This window comes from Sus scrofa, chromosome 6 (genome assembly GCF_054392235.1).
Source record: "Sus scrofa isolate SSC_HxYL_T2T_F1_AM1 chromosome 6, Sscrofa_HxYL_maternal_Yorkshire_Landrace_v2.0, whole genome shotgun sequence".
Lineage (NCBI taxonomy): Eukaryota > Metazoa > Chordata > Mammalia > Artiodactyla > Suidae > Sus > Sus scrofa.
In genome coordinates, this window is record NC_139388.1 from 108,348,813 (window position 1) to 108,367,629 (window position 18,817).

Genomic DNA, 18,817 nt, shown 5'->3' on the forward strand with positions numbered 1-18,817 from the left:
GCTAGGAGTCGAATCAGAGCTGTAGCCGCCGGCCTACGCCAGAGCCACAGCAACATGGGATCTGAACTGTGTCTGCAACCTACACCACAGCTCATGGCAACGCCAGATCCTCAACCCACTGAGCAAGGCCAGGGATCAAATCCGCAACCTCATGGTTCCTAGTCGGATTCGTTAACCACTGTGCCATGATGGAAACTCCCTAGATTATAACTTTAAAGAAAGTTGTACAAGTTCTTCTCAACATGGAACATTTACAAATACCAAATATGTTCTAGGCCAATGTTTCCTAAATGCCCCGAATGATAAGAATTACCTGTTTGTTACAAATCAGATTCCACAGTTCTATCTCAGACCTACTGAATTAATATACAGGTCAGGAACCAAGTAGGACCTGAGAGATTTCTGCTTATCCAGTGTGATATGAGGAACCTCTAGTGGAAATTCATATGCATGACATGAAGCTCAGAATCTACATGCGGCTGTGGAGGAACAGCTTTATTTTTTTTTTGCTCTTTAGGGCCGCACTCGCGATTCCTAGTCGGATTTGTTTCTGCTGTACCACAAGGGAACTCCTGAGAACAGCTTTAAGTCACCGTCTTAACCTCAGAAATGAGTACAGAAAGGTTAGTAATTTCAAATTCCTATGGGGGACCAAGGAAATAGGACATAGGCAAATAAGAAACCACTCTGCATGGTCAACGTGTCTTGCCCCTCCCCTTTTTGTTTAACATGTGGCTTATATTACCTAATTTTTTATTACGGTACAAAACAATTTCACTTTACCTTCCACTATAATAAAACTAAAAGGGAATTCTTGCTGTGGCACAATGGGATCGTGGCATATTGGGAGCGCTGGGATGCAGGTTCAATTTCTGGCCCAGCACAGTGAGTTAAGAATCTGGCATCACTATGGTTGTGGCTTGGGATGCAATTGTAGCTCTGATCTAATCCCTGGCCTGGAAGTTCCATATACTATAAGGTGGCCAAAAAAGAAAAAAAAGGGAGAACCCAAATAAACAAATGAAAAAGGGGACATCTCAACGGATACTGCAGAATATAAAAAAACCATTAAGAGAATACTATGAACAATTATATACGCCAAAAAAAAGAAAACCTAGAAGAAATGGACAACTTTCTAGAAATACACATATGTGTATGTATGTATGTATAGCCCACCAAAACTGAATCATGAAAAAAAAGATAATATGAACAAAATAAATAAACTTTTTAAAAAATTAAGATGTATTCCTGATGTGGTTCAGTGGGTTATGAACCCAACTAGCATCCATAAGGATGGGGGTTTGATCCCTGGCCTTGGTCAGTGGGTTAAGAATATGGCATTGCTGTGAGCTGTGCTGTAGGTCATAGGCATGGCTCAGATCCTGAAGTGCTGTGGCCAGCAGCTGTAACTTCGATTCGACCCATAGCCTGGGAACTTCCATATACCCCAGGTAGGGCCCGAAAAAGCAAGAAAGCAAGAAAGAAAGCAAGCAAGCAGGAAAGCAAGCAAGAAAGCAACAAGCAAGCAAGCAGGAAGGAAGGAAGGAAGGAAGGAAGGAAGGAAGGAAGGAAAGAAAGAAAGAAAGAAAGAAAGAAAGAAAGAAAGAAAGAAAGAAGGAAAGAAAGAAGGAAGGAAGGAAAGAAAGAAAGAAAGAAAGAAGGAAAGAAAGAAGGAAAGAAGGAAGGAAGGAAAGAAAGAAAGAAGGAAGGAAAGAAAGAAAATTTGAACAAATTGATTACTAGAAATGAAATTGCATATGTAATAAAAACACCCCTACAAACAAAAGTCCAGTACTAGATGGCTTCACAGGTGAATTCTACCAAACATACAAACAACTGACATCAATACTTCTGAAATTCTTTCAAAAGACTGAAGAAAGAAGACTCCCAAAGACATTCCATGAAGCCACTATCACCCTAATACCAAAACCTATCCAAATACTATCAAAATACCAAATACTATCAATACCAAATACTATCAAAATAATACCAAATACTATCAAAAAAGAAAATCACAGGCCAATATCGCTGATGAAAATAGACGCAAAAATTCTCAACAAAATTTTAGTCAACCAAATCTAGCAACACATAAAAGAGATCATATACCACAACCATATGGGTTTATCCCAAATTCACAAGGATGGTTCAACATGCAAAATCAATCAATGTAATACACTGCATTAACCAAAGAAAAGTCAAAAACCACATGATCATCTCAGTAGATGCAGAAAAAGCATTTGACAAAATATATCTATTCATGATAAAAACTCTCACTAAAGTGGGTAAAAAGTCAACATATCTTGACAAAATAAAAGCCATTTATGACAAACCCGCAGCCAATACTCAATGGAGAAAAAATTATACAATAAAGGAATAAAAAATAAAATAAAATCCAGACCAATCAAAAACTAAATATAAGTAAAGCTGAAGTTTAAAAGACTTCAGAAAAAGTTACCTACAAAGAACATTAATATCTTTAATATAAAATTAAGAAGAAAATGATGAACATCCCAAAAGAAAGAACTGGTGAAAAATTCCACAAAGGTCAAATATATGAAAAATGTTAATAAGGGCAGTGTTTTTTTTTTTTTTTGCCTTTTCTAGGGCTGCACCCACAGTATATGGAGGTTCCCAGGCTAGGGGTCTAATTGGAGCTGTAGCCACCGGCCTACGCCAGAGCCACAACAACGCGGGATCCAAGCTGAGACTGCAACCTACACCACAGTTCATGGCAACGCTGGATCCTTAACCCACTAAGCAAGGCCAGGGACCAAACCCGAAACCTCATGTTTCCTAGTCGGATTCGTTAACCATTGAGCCACGACGGGAACTCCAGCAGTGTTTTTTTTAATGACAGAAATGTAGGTTGAATTTTAGAAACTGTTCTATTCAGGGTTGGTAATATGAGAATGTACACGTATTTTTGGTGGGAATATAAACTAAAAAGCAAATGACAATAACTACCAAAAGGCTGAAAACTCCATCTCCAATTCTATTTCTGACAATTTCTTAAGGAAATAATCAGATATACATAGAAAAAAAGTGATGGAAGCACTGTTGTTAAAACTTGGAAAGAAACTAAATTTTCACTTAGAATTGATAAAATAAATTATGATCATCAATACAAATGATGTAGGTTTTTACTTACTGGTAAATAAACATATCAAGGATGTGTAATAAGAAAAGGGCGTTGCCAGAGTTCCCATCGTGACACATCGGAAATGAATCCAACTAGGAACCATGCATGAAGTTGTGGGTTCTTCCCTGGCCTCGATCAGTGGGTTAAGGATCTGATGTTGCCGTGAGCTGTGGTGTTGGTTGCAGATGCAGCTCAGATCCCACAATGCTGTGGCTGTGGCGCAGGCCAGCAGCTACAGCTCAGATTAGACCCCGAGCCTGGGAACCTCCATATGCTATGGGTGCAGCCCTAAAAGGACAAAAGCCAAAAAAAAAAAAAAAAAAAGAAAGAAAAAAAGAAAAAAAAAAAAAAAAAAAGAGTGCTCCTGTTGCAGCTCAGCAGGTTACGAATCCAACCAGCATCCATGGGGATATGGTTTCGATCCATGGCCTTACTAAGTGTGTTTAGGATCTGGTGTTACTGCGGCTATGGTGTAAGTTATACACTGAACTGTTAATCACTGATATCTCTGAAGGGTGATAACATAGTGGTTATGTCTGAAGTTCTTGTGCTGTGTATTTTCTGTATAAGTAAAACTCTTTCCGCTTTGGAAAAAAATAAATAACAAAGATAGGCTGTTTTATTAAACTTAGATGTATGTATGTATGTTTTACCCAGGTTATGTTTTATTCTATTTCTATCCACAGAATGGTAGTTTTTCAATGAAACATGAATATCATATTGTCACTGAAGTTAAAAACCATGACAGTCACAGATAACACAGGGAAAAAAGAGTTGTTTTAGTAGTAACAACGATCTTAGGTTCAATGTATAAGAGCTTAGAGCAAAATCATAAAATATTTCAGTTGATATTCCAATTTAATGCTATAATTAGAATACCTTCATCTGCACAAACAAAAGAACAATTGTAACATTGAGGTTTAAACTATTAAATACAGAAAACTCATTTATCAAAGACAAAAAAATTACCGTGATTTCAGCTGAACCTTTCACAAAGGGAAATTCAAGTGTTCTAACTTTCCCATTAAAGAGTGGTGTGTCATCTTCCTCATTAGAACCTTTGATGGTAACCATTACAGTGCCAACCAAATCAATTCCAGTATGATTATTGTAGTCATCCTTAGAATAAACAATGGAAAGTAACTAATTAGAAGTGGGAAAAGATTAAGCCCAGAGAAGGACATGTACAAATCAAATACAACATAAACCCCCAAATATTAAATTATCCTGATCTTTTTTACTCCAAACACAGAATTCAATTCTTGAATAAGTGCTCCATAGGCAGGAAACAATCCCAGAAACTATAAGAGAACCTGAGGCTTCCATCTAATACAATGACTCCCAACTTTGTGTATTAAAACAATTCCCATTTAAAAATTTGTTATGTACCTTTAGCATCAATGCACTGACCTAGGGAAGACTAGTTTAAGAATGCCTCCTATGGCTAAAACGAGAAAACACACTGAAAGAGTAAAGTATTTCTCAGCTAAACTCTACATAAAGGAAAACACCAGTCAAACACTAGCGTGCTTTACATGTTTTTGATAATCTCCACAACCCTACTGCTGCTTTCTCTCTGGGTAACCAGAAGCTTTCAGGAGGTCATTATGATCAGTCTTGAAAGCAGAGCTCTTAAAAATAAATACTTAATTACCTCCTGCCCCTCAGTGAAATGGACACCAAGGAATCAACTTACTTCACACATTCTCATAATACATACATATAATAGTAGATTAAAAGTATCTATCAGGGAAGGTTGGCATATTTATGTAATTTTTAGTCATTTCTATTTAAAATATCCAGATTTATTTTACATATAATGTTACTCATTCTCTATTTGTTTTCAAGCATAAAGATATTTATAAATATTTCATTCATCTTTCCCACAAATTTTCCCCATAAACTTAAACTGAATAATCAAGATCTGGTTCTGTAATAACTATCTTGCACCCTAAACTAGGAATACTTTTTCTTGTTGCCTTTTGTAATTTGGAAGTAAATCATCATTACCGTGATATGAAGATATAAATCTTTGACCAAAGTCCTACTGGCAATTGAGCGAACATTTGAAACAGCTGGCGTAGCTGGCTGAATTTCAGGAACTAACTTCATGGGCTGATTAGGCAGAACATCAACTATAATCTTGCAAAACAAAAGAAGCATTCTGATTAACAATACATTGATGATTAAGGAAAGAGGAAGAGAAGAAGCAGAGAGTATATACTAAATGAAATGAAATAATACCTTTTAATACCTTTTATTTCTATTAACTCTTAAATCACCTTTTAAAAATTCAGGATAAAAGTATTTTATCTATAACATTAATTTTTAAATATTAATCACTCAACACATTTAGAAATACTTAAAAAATATAGGTAATTAAAAAAAATCAGTACACTAACAATCATGAATGGAAATGATGTATGTTAAAACTACCTTAAACTTCATTATCCAGAATCCTAGTACTTGAAATGTTATTAATTGAAAAATTTTCATGTACGATTGACAAGACCAACCTTACCATGATATAGATTAAAATGTTTACTGATCCCTTGATATAAAGAGGGATGTAAAAGTAACCTCTGTATTAGGTCAAATTTAAACAACATAATTTAAATATATTCTAATCTAAAATTCTTTGAAGATAGTATTATTTATACTTTTCATCCAATAATCCACTTTCAATTTTTTTATTTTTTTGCTTTTTAGGTCTGCACTCATGGCATATGGAAGTTCCCAGGCTAGGGGTCCAATCAGAGATACTGCTGCCGGCCTACACCACAGCCACAGCAACACCAGATCTGAGCCTGCATCTGCGACCTACACTACAGCTCATGGCAACACTAGATCCTTAACCCACTGAGCGAGACTAGGGATTGAACATGTGACCTCATGGATACTAGTCAGATTCATTTCCACTGAGCCACAATGGGAACTCTCTAATAATCCACTTTTTTTTTTTTCCCAATAATCTACTTTTAAACAAAACACTTCATTCCTCAACCAAGCAAGAAAATGTGAAGCCAGCTAAAGCTAAACGTGATATATTAAGAGTTAACAAACCTGTTCACTGTTAAGAATATTTGCTTTATCCATCATAAAGAAAAACTGGATACAATATGTCCCCACTTTGCTAGGAATTGCTTTATCCCTAAGTCAAAAAGAAAAAGATAAGATCACTGACAACTTTTAAATAAAGGAGGAGGAAATTCAAAACATTAACACTTCTGTTCCTTCCACAAAAAAAAGTAAACATGTTAAGAAGAGAGTTCTATTACTACATTCACCTTCATTCATCAAGTATTTTCTGCAATAACAGCCTTAACTCCAGGTCCCACTTACCTGAACATTCTTTCACAAAACATCTAAAACACAAATTCTGCATGTAGCAAAAATTAAAAGAACAGGAATATAAAGTTGACAAGGTAGTAACACAGAATGCTGAATTATTTATTGAGTGAATTTTGCTTTACTTCTATATAAATTTTGTAGAAGTCTTTTTTATACAAATTTTCACAGTCTTATATCTCAAGATTATAGAATATCCTGCTGCTCTTTATATGTTGCTTTGTTTTCCATTTAAGTACTAGTCTAAATATTTAAATATACATTAGATATACATTTATTGTGACTTAATTACCAATAAAGAACTCAGTACATAATAAGAGGTAGACTTACTAGCCTATTTTGGTCACAAACACAATGAATATGTAAGTGACATTTTATGGTATACCTTGCCTGTTACATGCAATGTGGTTTATGATCTTTAAGATGGCTCTGCATGCCATTCATATTCTCAAAATACTGGCATAATGCAGTAAACACAAGGCTATGAATATACATCTTAACTGAAATTCTACAATGTAACATATATTCAACCTTGGAGGATATCATGTAACCTTTCACTAAGCCATGTTTTCTCTGAGGATAATTCCTAACAGAGCTATGGTAAGAATGAAAAAAGACGTCTGCTTCCAAATGGCAGACAAACCCTTCCTGATGATGGCAATCATATAAAAAAAGACATTTGCTTGAAGGTGTTTGAGAGATAAACACAGGCTAAAAAAAAAAAAAAAAAAAAAAGACTCAGCAGGATAGAGGACAGCATGGAAACCCTGGAAGGTGAGTTTCATATTTTAAGCTGCTTGACTCCTGGGAGAATATCCAAGGAGTAGAGGTGGACCTAAAGCAGATAGGCTCCCAAGGAAAAACAACTGAGCTCTGAATTATCTCCATCTCTGAAAATGGACTGAAATGAGAACAAACTGCTAGGGGCCCAGACAAGGGACAGAGCAAATGTAAGCACTATCTGGAGAAAGATAACATCTTAAACTTCACATTATTTTCATAAATAAAATGTATGGTAAAAAACCAAACAAGTACACGAAGATGCAAGAGAATCAGAATGAAAACCATCAGACACAAGAGACAATCAAAACAGACATAAAGGAACTCCAGACAGATTTCAATAAATTCTGATTACTACTTAGGGTAATAAAAAACAGGATTGAGAATTCCAACAGAGAAATGGACCTTAAAAAACAACAACAACAACAACACAACAAACCAACTAAAAATCCCAAAGAAAAATTGCTAATTCAAAGATGAATTTAAGAGGAATTAGATACTGAGTAGAGATGAACTGAAGGGAGTTGCGAGATAATATCTAGAATGAAGAGAGATAAAAATACGGCAAATAGAGAAAAGAGGGTAAGAGAATACTTTAAGAAGAATTAATGTGCATGTAAATAAGAGTGTTAGGAGGAGAAGAGGGAAAGAATGAGGCAGAAACAATTTTTGATGAAATTATAACTGACAATTTTTAAAAACTAAACAATGACCACAAAAATCAAAGCCTATGCAAACCTAACGAGATAAATAAAATGAAATCCAAACACAGGCATATCACAGTAAAACTGCTGAAAACAAAACTCAGAGCAACCAAAAATAGGGGAAATGATTACTATTCCAGGTAACAACAGTAAGACTGACAGCTAACTTCTCAACAGAAATGGTGGCATACTGAAGGCTGGCTTCAAAGTACTGCAACAAAGAAATTGCCAACCTAGAAAATCAAGTCCAGAAAAATATTCTCTAAGTATGAAGGTAGAGAAAACATACTTTCAGGTAAAAATGAGATAATCTTTCACCAGCAGCTGTGTACTACAAAATATTAAAGGAACTTCCTCACATGGAAAACGATCCTCGATAGAAGCCCTGAGTTGGAAAGGATAACAGTAATTAAGTCTGGGGAACCTGCTGCTTGCTGCAGGGAACTCTGCCCAGTGTTCAGTAGTAATCTACATGGGAAGAGGATGTGAAAAAGGATGGATGTGCGTATATGTGTGGCTGAGTCACTCAGGGGTACAGCAGAAATTATCACAACATTGTCATGCAACTACACTTCAATAAAACTTTAAAAAATGAAAAAAAGAAACAAAAGTAAGTCTGGAGTTCTTGCAGTGGCACAGAAGGTTAAGAATCTGGCATTGTCTCTGCAGTGGCACGGGTTCAATCCCCAGCCCAGTGCAGGGGTTAAAGATCCAGCATTGCCACAGCTGTGGTGCTAGTTGCAGCTGCAGCTCAGATTTAATCCTTAGCCTGGGAACTTCCATATGCCATGGGTATGACTGAAAAAGAAAAAAAAAAAAAAAAAAAAAAAAAAAAGAGTAAGTCTAAGTGAACGGTAACTATATAAAATAATAAACCTTGATAAATTTAATACATGCAACAAAGGCATGTAAGTCAGGAGAGAGAAAATGGAATTATAATCTATAAATAAATAAATAATTAAATAAAATCACCTAAAACTTAGAAAATAGTTAAAAACAAAAACAAAACAAAAGCGCCCCCCACACATACATGGGAAAAATCAGAAAATGACCTTGCTTGTTCAGGTAAAGACTCAGAAAGAACCTGCAAAGACTTAAAGTTTACATCTAAGGCTAATCCTTGACAGAGAAAGAGCCCACAACCATTTAAAAACAAATGAAAAACCAAGAACAGTAACGAGCAACCCTGGGGAAGGCAAAGCATCGCAATTCCAGAGTTACCACATTATTAGATTCAAATATCTAGTTTTCAACAACCAAAATCACAAAGCAAAGAAATAGGAAAGTATGGGTCATTCAAAGGAAAAAAAATAAATCAATCAAAACAGTCTATGAAAAACACCTAGTGGCTGACATACTAGACAAGGACTTTAAAACAATTGTCATACTAATTTAAAAAAATAAAACAGGGATTCCCGCCGTGGCTCAGTGGTTAACGAATCCTACTAGGAACCATGAAGTTGTGGGTTTGGTCCCTGGCCTTGCTCAGTGGATTAAGGATCCAGCATTGCCGTGAGCTGTGGTGTAGGACAGATGCGGCTGGGATCCCAAGTTGCTGGGTCTCTGGTGTAGGCTGGCGGCTACAGCTCTGATTCGACCCCTAGCCTGGGAACCTCCATATGCCACGGGAGCGGCCCTGGAAAAGGCAAAAAGACTAAATAAATAAATAAAACAAATGTCTTAAAGATGGTCAAAGTACTAAATGAGGATGTGAAGAAAGTCAATAAAATAATGAATGAAAAAAGTAAATATAAATAAAGAGATAGAAAACTTAAACTAAAAAAAAAATTTTTTAGAGCTAAAAAGTACGGTAACTGAAGTGAAAAATTTCACTGGAAGTATTCAAAAGCAGATCTGAGTAGGAAGAATTAGTGAACTTGAAGATAAGACAGTGGAAACTAGAGAGTCAGGAACAGAAAGAAAAAAGAATGAAGCAAAGTGGACAGAGCCTAAAGGATCTGAGACACTGTCAAATGGACCAACATTCAGATTGTGGGAGTTCAAGGAGAAAAGAGAGAAAAGGAAGCAGAGAGAATATTTGAAGAATGGTTGAAAACTAAGGAAATGACTGAAAACTTTCTTAGTTTGATACCACATGAATATAAACATCCAATATACTAAAGGAATTCTAAGTAAGATAAACTCAAAGACACATTACTAAACCTTTCAGCACAAAGAAAAAGCATACTGAGAGCAGCAAGAGAAAAGTGAATCATTGCATAAAAGGGATCCTCAATAAGATGATCAGATTTCTCATCAGAAAGTTTGGAAGCCAGAAAGCAGTGGGCCAGTGTTTTCAAAGTGCTAAAAGAAACTGCCAATCAAGAATCCCACATCCAGCAAAACTGTCTGTTAAAAGTGAGAGAGAAATTAAGACATTCTCAGATAAACAAAAGCTAAGGGAGTTCATTACCACTAGATCTGGCCCAGAAGAAATGTTCAAGGGAGTCCTTCAAGATAAAATGAATGAATAATAGACAGTAACTTGAACCCACATGGATAAATAAAGATCTCAATAAAGGTAAATACAAAGGGAACTGTAAATGCTGCTATTATTGTATTAACGATCTGTAACTGTACCTTTTGTTTTCTAAATGGCTTACATTCAAAGAAATAAAAAGTCCATGCTGTACAGTAGAAAAAAATTGTATTGGGGAAATAACAATTTTTTTAAAAAATAAATAAATGAAGGGGAAAAAAACAAAGAAATAAAAAGACATTTCCAATAAATAAATAAACAGAAGAAATAGACATCATCTATTCAAAACTATTTTTCAGATTTTTAAATACAAGTCCAGAATAAAGAAGCAACACTCAAAGTCACATAATTAAACAATAAAAAACTAGTTCAGCCTTTTTACTTTGTACCTCCTTAAGTTTAGAATTATAGAAATCTCCTATATAGTATTATAAAGTGCTCTGATACATAATTCTTGTGTTTTTTGATAGTCTTGAAAGCAAATATATCTATCAAAACAATCTTTCCCTAAAACTTTTTACAAAGTAAAAAAAAAAAAAAACCCACTATTTTCTCAAAAATTTCCTGACCAAAAAATTAGGAGATATTAACATTTTCTCTTCAATCGTAAATTATTTTTCCTAGCTGAGCAGGCAAATGTTACCAAGGCTGATTAACTCTGTAATAAAATATGCATAAAAAATATGAAACTGAGAAATACCTGAAGTAGAAGCAGCAATCTTCCTTGTCATTATCTTTTATTTTATTACAACTAAATGTTTCTGCCTAGGAGAAGTAGGAAAGGAGGGGGAGGGAGAAATCACATTTAACATAGTATATTTAGGATGAAAACTTTCACCAAATGTGAATCCAGATCACATTTGGATTAATACACACACACACAACACCCCTATGTGTATACATCTTTAAAATGCATGTATGACACAACAGTGAGATTAGTCACAATGGACAGATATACCATTATTAAAGGGCACACAATAATAGATCTTTATGGTGGTAACATAATTTTAAGGTAATAGCAGTTTGATGGGACTGATTATATAAAACTAAGGAAGCTAGTTTCCTAAACAGATGATTTAAATGAACCATAAATCCTGAAAGGCATTATTAAATCAGGACCCTCTAATACATTTTAAAGTTTAGTTTACAATTTGAGATTTATTTTAGATTGGCAGTGTCTGGTATGACAGGCAATAACTATTATGTGGCTACTGAGCATTTGAAACGTATTTTGTCCAAGTGGAGGTAGTGTAAACATAAAATACATACCAAATTTCAAGGACTTCGTAAGATACAAGAATGTAAAATATCACTAGTAAATTTTTAAAACTTGAGTACATGTTGAAATGACAATTCTGATACATTAGGTTAAAACTATATTAAAATTAACTTATTTCTTTTTACATTTTTAATGTGGCTGCTAGAAGAATTTAAATACCATGTACAGCTGGTATTATATTGGACTGTGCTACTTTAGACTCTCAAAATGTTTTCTCTGCTCTACCCCGCCTTCTTTACTCTGTAGTATATCAATCACATGTCTTGCTCTTACTTTCTCTCAGTGATATTTAGTGGCTTTTTGCCTTGTGCTTCTGTTCTTTAGACTTAAATTTTTGAAACATACTCTGATGTACTTTTTAAAAATCCCAAGTGATAATGGAATGGGTTACCTTTTAGTTCAGTATAGACACATTGCATTTTTACATTGAATTGAATTGAATTGAATTTTATGTTAAACATAAGATCTAGTTTTAACTTATTTTTGTTATTGCTGTTTTGTCTTTTTAGAGCTGCACCCATGGCATATAGAAGTTTCCAGGCAGGGTCGAATTGGAGCTGCAGGTGCCAGCCTATCCCACAGCCTCAGCAACCTGGGATCTGAGCTGCATCTTTGACCTACACAACAGCTCATGGCAATGCCAGATCCTTAACCCACTGAGCAGGGCTGGGGATCAAATCTGCATTCTCACAGATAGTAGATGGGAACTAGTTTTAACTTCTAAAATGCTTTCTATGACTCACATTTGCTGGTGGTCGATTCCCACTGTTAGACAGTTTCCACATTTTCATGGAAATACGTGCTGGATTAATATTTTTAATGATACTGTCATCTTCAGAAATAACAGTAATCATAAAATCTGTAATGGTGAACATCAAAAAGAATTATTTTCTTCCCAGTTCAATTAGTGGATTTGGCTACATAATTTTATGTCTTTAAGCATACACTGTTTAAATGTTAATGATAAAATCCTGATGAAGAAATAAAATCATTCTTTAATTAGCCTTCTCCAAAATTTGCCTATAGAACTTATTAATCATGACAGATAACTCTCTAGTGCTAAACCTTACACAGAAATCTAACAAACACGTCTTTGCTATTAATAGTCCTTTTGTTTTATTGTCTGCCATGCAAGACCAAAAAAATTAGGCTGAGGACACTGAGCAATTCAGAATAGGCTAAATGCTTACAAATCTATATGCTCTATGTATTCTGAAAATATGTTTTCTTTCCTCTATGATTTTCAACAGCATACAATAGCTAAACTATTATTATGCATAGGAGTCCCCTTGTATTTATCATCTGTAGTAATCCCTTGTCACCTGCTACAGTTTTTGTTTACAGCCACACGCATAGCATATAGACCTCCAGGGCCAGGGACTGATCCAGTCAGAGCTGAGGCTAAGACCTTTGTCACTACTGTGGCAACCCTGGATCCTTTGTTTTTAGGGCTGCAGGTGTGGTCTATGAAAGTTCCCAGGCCAGGGGTTGAATTGGAACTATACTTGCCAGCCTACACAACAGCCACACCAATGACAGATCTGAGCCACATCTGTGACCTACACTACAGCTCACAGCAACGCCCGATCCGTAATGCACTGAGCAAGGCCAAGGATTGAGTCCACATCCTCATGGATACTAGCTGAGTTCATTTCCGCTGAGCCACAACGGGAACTCCAACACTGATCCTTTAACCCACTGCAACAGGCTGAGGATTGAACCTGCACCTCTGTAGCAACCAAACCTTCTGCAGTTGGATTCTTAACCCACAGGTCAGTGAGCACAGGGCAGCATTCACACCCACCTCCAAGGTTCATGGACTGATTGTCTTTTTTCTTTCTTTCTTTCTTTTTTTTTTTTTTGTTTTTGTTTTTAGGGCCACACTTGTGGCATATGGAGGCTCCCAGGTAGAGGTCAAATCAGAACTGTAGCTGCTGGCCTACACCACAGCCACAGAAATGCCGATCCTTAACCCACTAAGCAAGGCCGAGGATCAAACCTGCGTCCTCATGGATGCTAGTCAGATTCATCAACTGCTGAGCCACAATGGGAACTTCTGTTTTTTAATCACAGGAGAAAGGTCTTATCTCCCTAACAGATTTCAAACTGAGTACAAAGGTTGTATGTACATACATAAAATTAAGTTACATATATATATGTAACTCAGTTTTTAAAAATTATTGTTAACATTTCAATCTAAACTTTTGGTCTGCTTGTTTCACTGCTTGTAATTATGAAGAGGAATTCATCCATTCACGACAACCAAAGTCTTCAAGAAAATTACCTTATGAAGCAAATATTATTTCCTACTGATTTGTCACCTGCCGTATTAAACTGAAAGCATTCAACCTGTCTCCTACATTAGACTGAACTCATTGAAAACTGCCATATTCATCACTGGAACTAAGAGCCTAATACAGTGGAAGGACACAGCAGGTACTTAGTAAGCATTTATGGCTATGAAATATCTTTATTCATAAATGCTGACATGATACATTTCCACCCAAATTAAGTTAAACAGTACTGGTTCTGTTTGGTTTAACATTGTAACATATTTAGTAGAACATATAACCCCACTATATTTGGCATTTAGCAGTTTCTATTTCTTTTGCAGAATTTCACAATTCAGTGAATGAGCAAATACAAACTGAATTACCTTAAGCTATCACTTTATGTATGAACTTTCAGTTCATTCCTGACCAATGAAGAAATGTAGGACATAAGGATGAGGGTAATATAGCTAACTCAAATGTGTTTTATTTGCCATTTAAAAGGCTACAACATGCTTGCTATTTTTATTTTTTTAATCATGCTGCACTTAGGATAATTTATTCCACTAATGTAAAAGGCAAATATCACTATAAATTTATTTTAAAACTGTGAAGTACTCACCAGTGAAAATACTCCCTGCTAAAAAGGAAGCATCTTTGTCATATTTAACATTGAGACGAATAGGTTTTTCAGGGTCTGGAAGAATCATTAACTTAATTATGGGTCCTTCTATGGTATTCTTGTTAAATGTGGCTTTAACCTGCATAGTATGTTCTCCTCTAAAAATAAAAAAGAAGGGTTAAATTGTATTAGTTATAACTAAAAATTCTGAGACAATTTATACAAAGTTTAACTCATTTAGGAAACTGTAACTCATTCAGTTATAACTCCTAATATTAAATAGAAGGCTAGTTATTACTCAACTTCATCAAGGAATAACAAAAATCAATCTATATATCAATAACTATCAAACTTTTGTTCTTACCTAGGGGCATAAACACTGAACACTCCCAAATTAGCCCTGCCCCTTTCATCGGTTTTATGTTGCTGGTTTGAAGGAGTAAGCTAAAAACAAAATAAAATGGTTAATTAGAAAATTCTAAGAATCAAATTATTTCCATTACTATTTAAAAAGCTACATTTGCACACTTCTAAAATCTAAAATTTTCTAATGCGAACTAGCTGAAACAATATAATACGTAATCACACAATTCAAAGGATAATAATCACTCATATTGATTAAACTAGAATTTCCTGTATTTCAATTATTTGCAGAATTCGATATTCAGTATTTCAATACACTGATATATCAAGTGAAGTTTGATCACAAAAACAATGAAAAAGGGGTTGTGGAAGATGGTGCAGAGGAGAAATAAATATAAACATATTTATATAATTTAAAGTCAGGGCATTATACTATGTCCATTGATACTTCATCTTTCTCATAACATTTATTTATTTATTTTTTGGTCTTTTTGTCTTTTGTTGTTGTTTTTGCTATTCCTTGGGCCGCTCCCGCGGCATATGGAGGTTCCCAGGCTAGGGGTCTTATCGGAGCTGTAGCCACCGGCCTACGCCAGAGCCACAGCAACGCGGGATCGGAGCCGCGTCTGCAACCTACACCACAGCTCACGGCAACGCCAGATCGTTAATCCACTGAGCAAGGGCAGGGACCGAACCCGCAACCTCATGGTTCCTAGTCGGATTCGTTAACCACTGCGCCACGACGGGAACTCCTCATAACATTTATTCAGATGTGCTTCTTAAAGCTCTGCTGCAATGCTACCTTTCTAGTGACAACTAATATTTTACTCTCAAGTGATTAATAACTACTGGCCACACTTCCTAATCATTGGTCAAAAGAGTCTTTCAGCCTTCTGCAGATGCTTCTCTAAAAACTACAATTATTTGGGGTAGAAAATAATCACTGTTTAACGCTCCTGGAAGCAAACATTAAGGATGAAAGAGAATCACAGACTCTAGTAGCAGAAAAACAGACTCTCTGCTAATTCTAATTTCTACTTAACAGAACTTAAAGATTAGGTAATTATGGAGTATGCAGACCAAAAAAAAAAAAAAAGGGCAATATTTGGTGAGACAAAAATGAAGAGGAGTAACTGAAATGCTAGAATAAAGCCCTGTATTTGTACCTGTCTCGTTCATCCTCTCCAACACATCTTCTCTCAACCCATTAGAGTCTAAATCTTTGTTGCTAAGCCAGAGAAGTAAGTCTTCTATTTCAGACTACATAGTAGTGATATCATATCTTTTTGACAGGCTTAAACCTCTGACCCTGATTACTTTACTATGAAAACAAGTCCATATGAATTACAAGTCATTCTTGGCATATAAACCTCCTACATGGCTTTTAAGATCAACTTGTTGGGTCCTTGGGAAATCCCTACTGGAATTCTTAATGAACCAATGGATTGATTTCAAGATTATCTACATAATATAAACTGTTTCCATCCATTAAAATCATATACTGTTTGTGGAAGGATATTCAAGCCTGGTTGAATAAACCCCAAGAACTCAATTCTGTGTTGCCAGGCAAAAACTTGGCCAGGACAAATGAGTTCCCTTCAACGAACAGCAGGGACTTGTCAAAGTACAATTTTGCAAAGGATTGGCTGCTTCTCTCCTTTCCCCTCACAGGAGGGCCTCCAACTTTGTACCAGGCATCCAATGTCCTTCTGAGATCCCAAGCTGGCTATACCAATACCTGTGTAAACAGCTGGTTCCTAACCTTGGAGTTCCTGGTATCCAAGCACTATGTTTGTACCCAAACATTACAAGACCCTGTTCATGCTCGCCGAATTCCCCAGAACACAACCCAGTACAGATTCAACAGCTATGCCCAGGCCCTGGTAATTCTTCAAAAGTTAAGCAGAGTACAGGTACACACAAGACTTTCTGCTTACCCTCAGAGCTTGCAAGTTTCCCCAAAAGAACCTGTTCTATATCCCATACTACATTGTATCTGCCTCCATTAACCTCGTCAGTATTATCTAGTCATCCTACTCTGAAATTCAAATATTATTGTGTAATAAACAGTCATAACTGTAGAATGTTGTCCCTTGTTACACTGTTTGCAAAGTATGAACTATACTTCCTTAAAATAACTTAAAAAAATTTAGGTTGATTTAAACTAAGCAATAATGAAGATTTATATATAAAGACTAGATTAAAAAAAAAAAAGACATAATCCCTGAAAATGAAGGCTCGAATTTTAAGCAAAAATTATTTAACAATGTTTAAAACTTACCTTTAAATTGTTAGCTTTTATAAGACTTATTTTAACCTGTGGCACAGGTGCTGGATTATCCCACTGATCACAAAGTTGAACAATGAGAGGATTCTGTAATTCTCTTCCATTAATCACTGGAATGGACTAAAGAACAAATATAAATATTTTAAGAAGCACTAAAACATGTGCCAAACAATATGACTACTTTTCTAAATTTATCTCTTGTTCTATTCATAAACAGCATCATTCATCAACTAAAATAAACTTTTGAAAGTTAATGGCATTGTCACAAATGATCCTCTTCTTATGGAAATGACTAATAATTTGGTAAAAGCAGAGTTCCCATTGTGGCTCAGCAGAAACAAACCTGACTAGTACCAATGAGGATGCGGCTTTGATCCCTGGCCCTGCTCAGTGGGTCAGGGATCTGGCATTGCCACGAGCTGTGGTATAGGCTACAGATCCAGCTCAGATCCCGAGGTGCCATAGCTGTGGTATAGGCCAGCAGCTATAGCTCCGATTTGACCCCTAGCCCGGGAACTTCCATGCTGTAGGTGTGGCCCTAAAAAGAAAAAAAAAAAAAAAAATTCAGTATATGACTTTAGCCCAAGCTGTTAGGTGAAAATTTTTCTGGGAAATACAGGAAAAGCAAATATCCAAAATCAAATGTCATGAATACAAAACTGTCCTTTGCCACTTTTTAATAGTCACGTAATTTAACATTTCAGAATTTCAGTTTGCTCATTTACAATGAATGATAACACATAATGTCGCTGAAGGTTAAATGAGAGAATGTATGTGTATACTTATACACACTTTTTCTATTTATCATGCTTAAATGTTAAATCAGTTCCCCTTTTTTTCTATTTAGGATCCTGGCGGGGAGAGGCAGGTCAAGAATTAAATTATGAAATTCTAGGAAAACTAGATACTCAATGATTACAGTTTCAGTCTTATCCACATATAATATATCTCTTAACAGAATGAGACATTAGCTTTAGGTTTTATTTTTAAAGCTTCTGGATTTTTATGGTATCTGCAAATCAATCTTGTAAGTAAATTTTTGAGGAGTTCCTGGGTCAGCAGGTTAAGAACCCGACAAGTACCAATGAGGATGAAGGTTCAGTCCCTGGCCTTGATCAGTGGATTAAAGGATCCAGCAAGTTGTGGCTCAGATCTGGCACTGCTGTGGCTGTGGTGTAGGCCAGTGGCTATAGCTCTGATTCAACTCCTGGCTACCTCCATATGCCGTGGGAGCAGCCTTAAAAAGCTCGAAAAAAAAAAAAAAAAAAAGTTTTGACCTAACAAGCTGTCATTATTATTTTTCAAACCCACCCCATAGCAATGACCCAACTTGCTGCAGTGACAATGCCAGATTCTTAACCTGCTGTGCCAAAGAACTCCAAGCTGTCATTATATTTGATTTTCCCCTCCCACAAAATCACATAAGATGGACATATCAAGATTTCTTCCACCTCAAAGGTACACAATTATTCCATGATACAGTCAGCCAACATCATTTGGCACAAAGACTGTAATAATGTAGTATATGCTCCTCCAGATAAAAATA

General features: G+C 35.7%; 1 protein-coding gene across 2 annotated transcripts in view; it reads right to left on the reverse strand.

The window, feature by feature from the left end:
• Positions 1–18,817, reverse strand: part of SMCHD1 (structural maintenance of chromosomes flexible hinge domain containing 1) — a 162,817-nt gene that overhangs the window by 43,701 nt on the left and 100,299 nt on the right. For both annotated transcript variants that reach the window (XR_002345042.2, XM_021096137.2), the window contains exons 30-37: positions 17,266–17,391; positions 14,986–15,065; positions 14,622–14,779; positions 12,473–12,588; positions 11,151–11,215; positions 6,203–6,290; positions 5,150–5,281; positions 4,109–4,258 (exon numbers count right to left, since the gene is read on the reverse strand). Coding sequence is in view for 1 of the 2 variants with exons in the window: in XM_021096137.2 (XP_020951796.1) it covers positions 4,109–4,258; positions 5,150–5,281; positions 6,203–6,290; positions 11,151–11,215; positions 12,473–12,588; positions 14,622–14,779; positions 14,986–15,065; positions 17,266–17,391 (915 nt within the window). In the remaining variant the exon portion in view is untranslated. The remainder of the gene's footprint in view (positions 1–4,108; positions 4,259–5,149; positions 5,282–6,202; positions 6,291–11,150; positions 11,216–12,472; positions 12,589–14,621; positions 14,780–14,985; positions 15,066–17,265; positions 17,392–18,817) is intronic.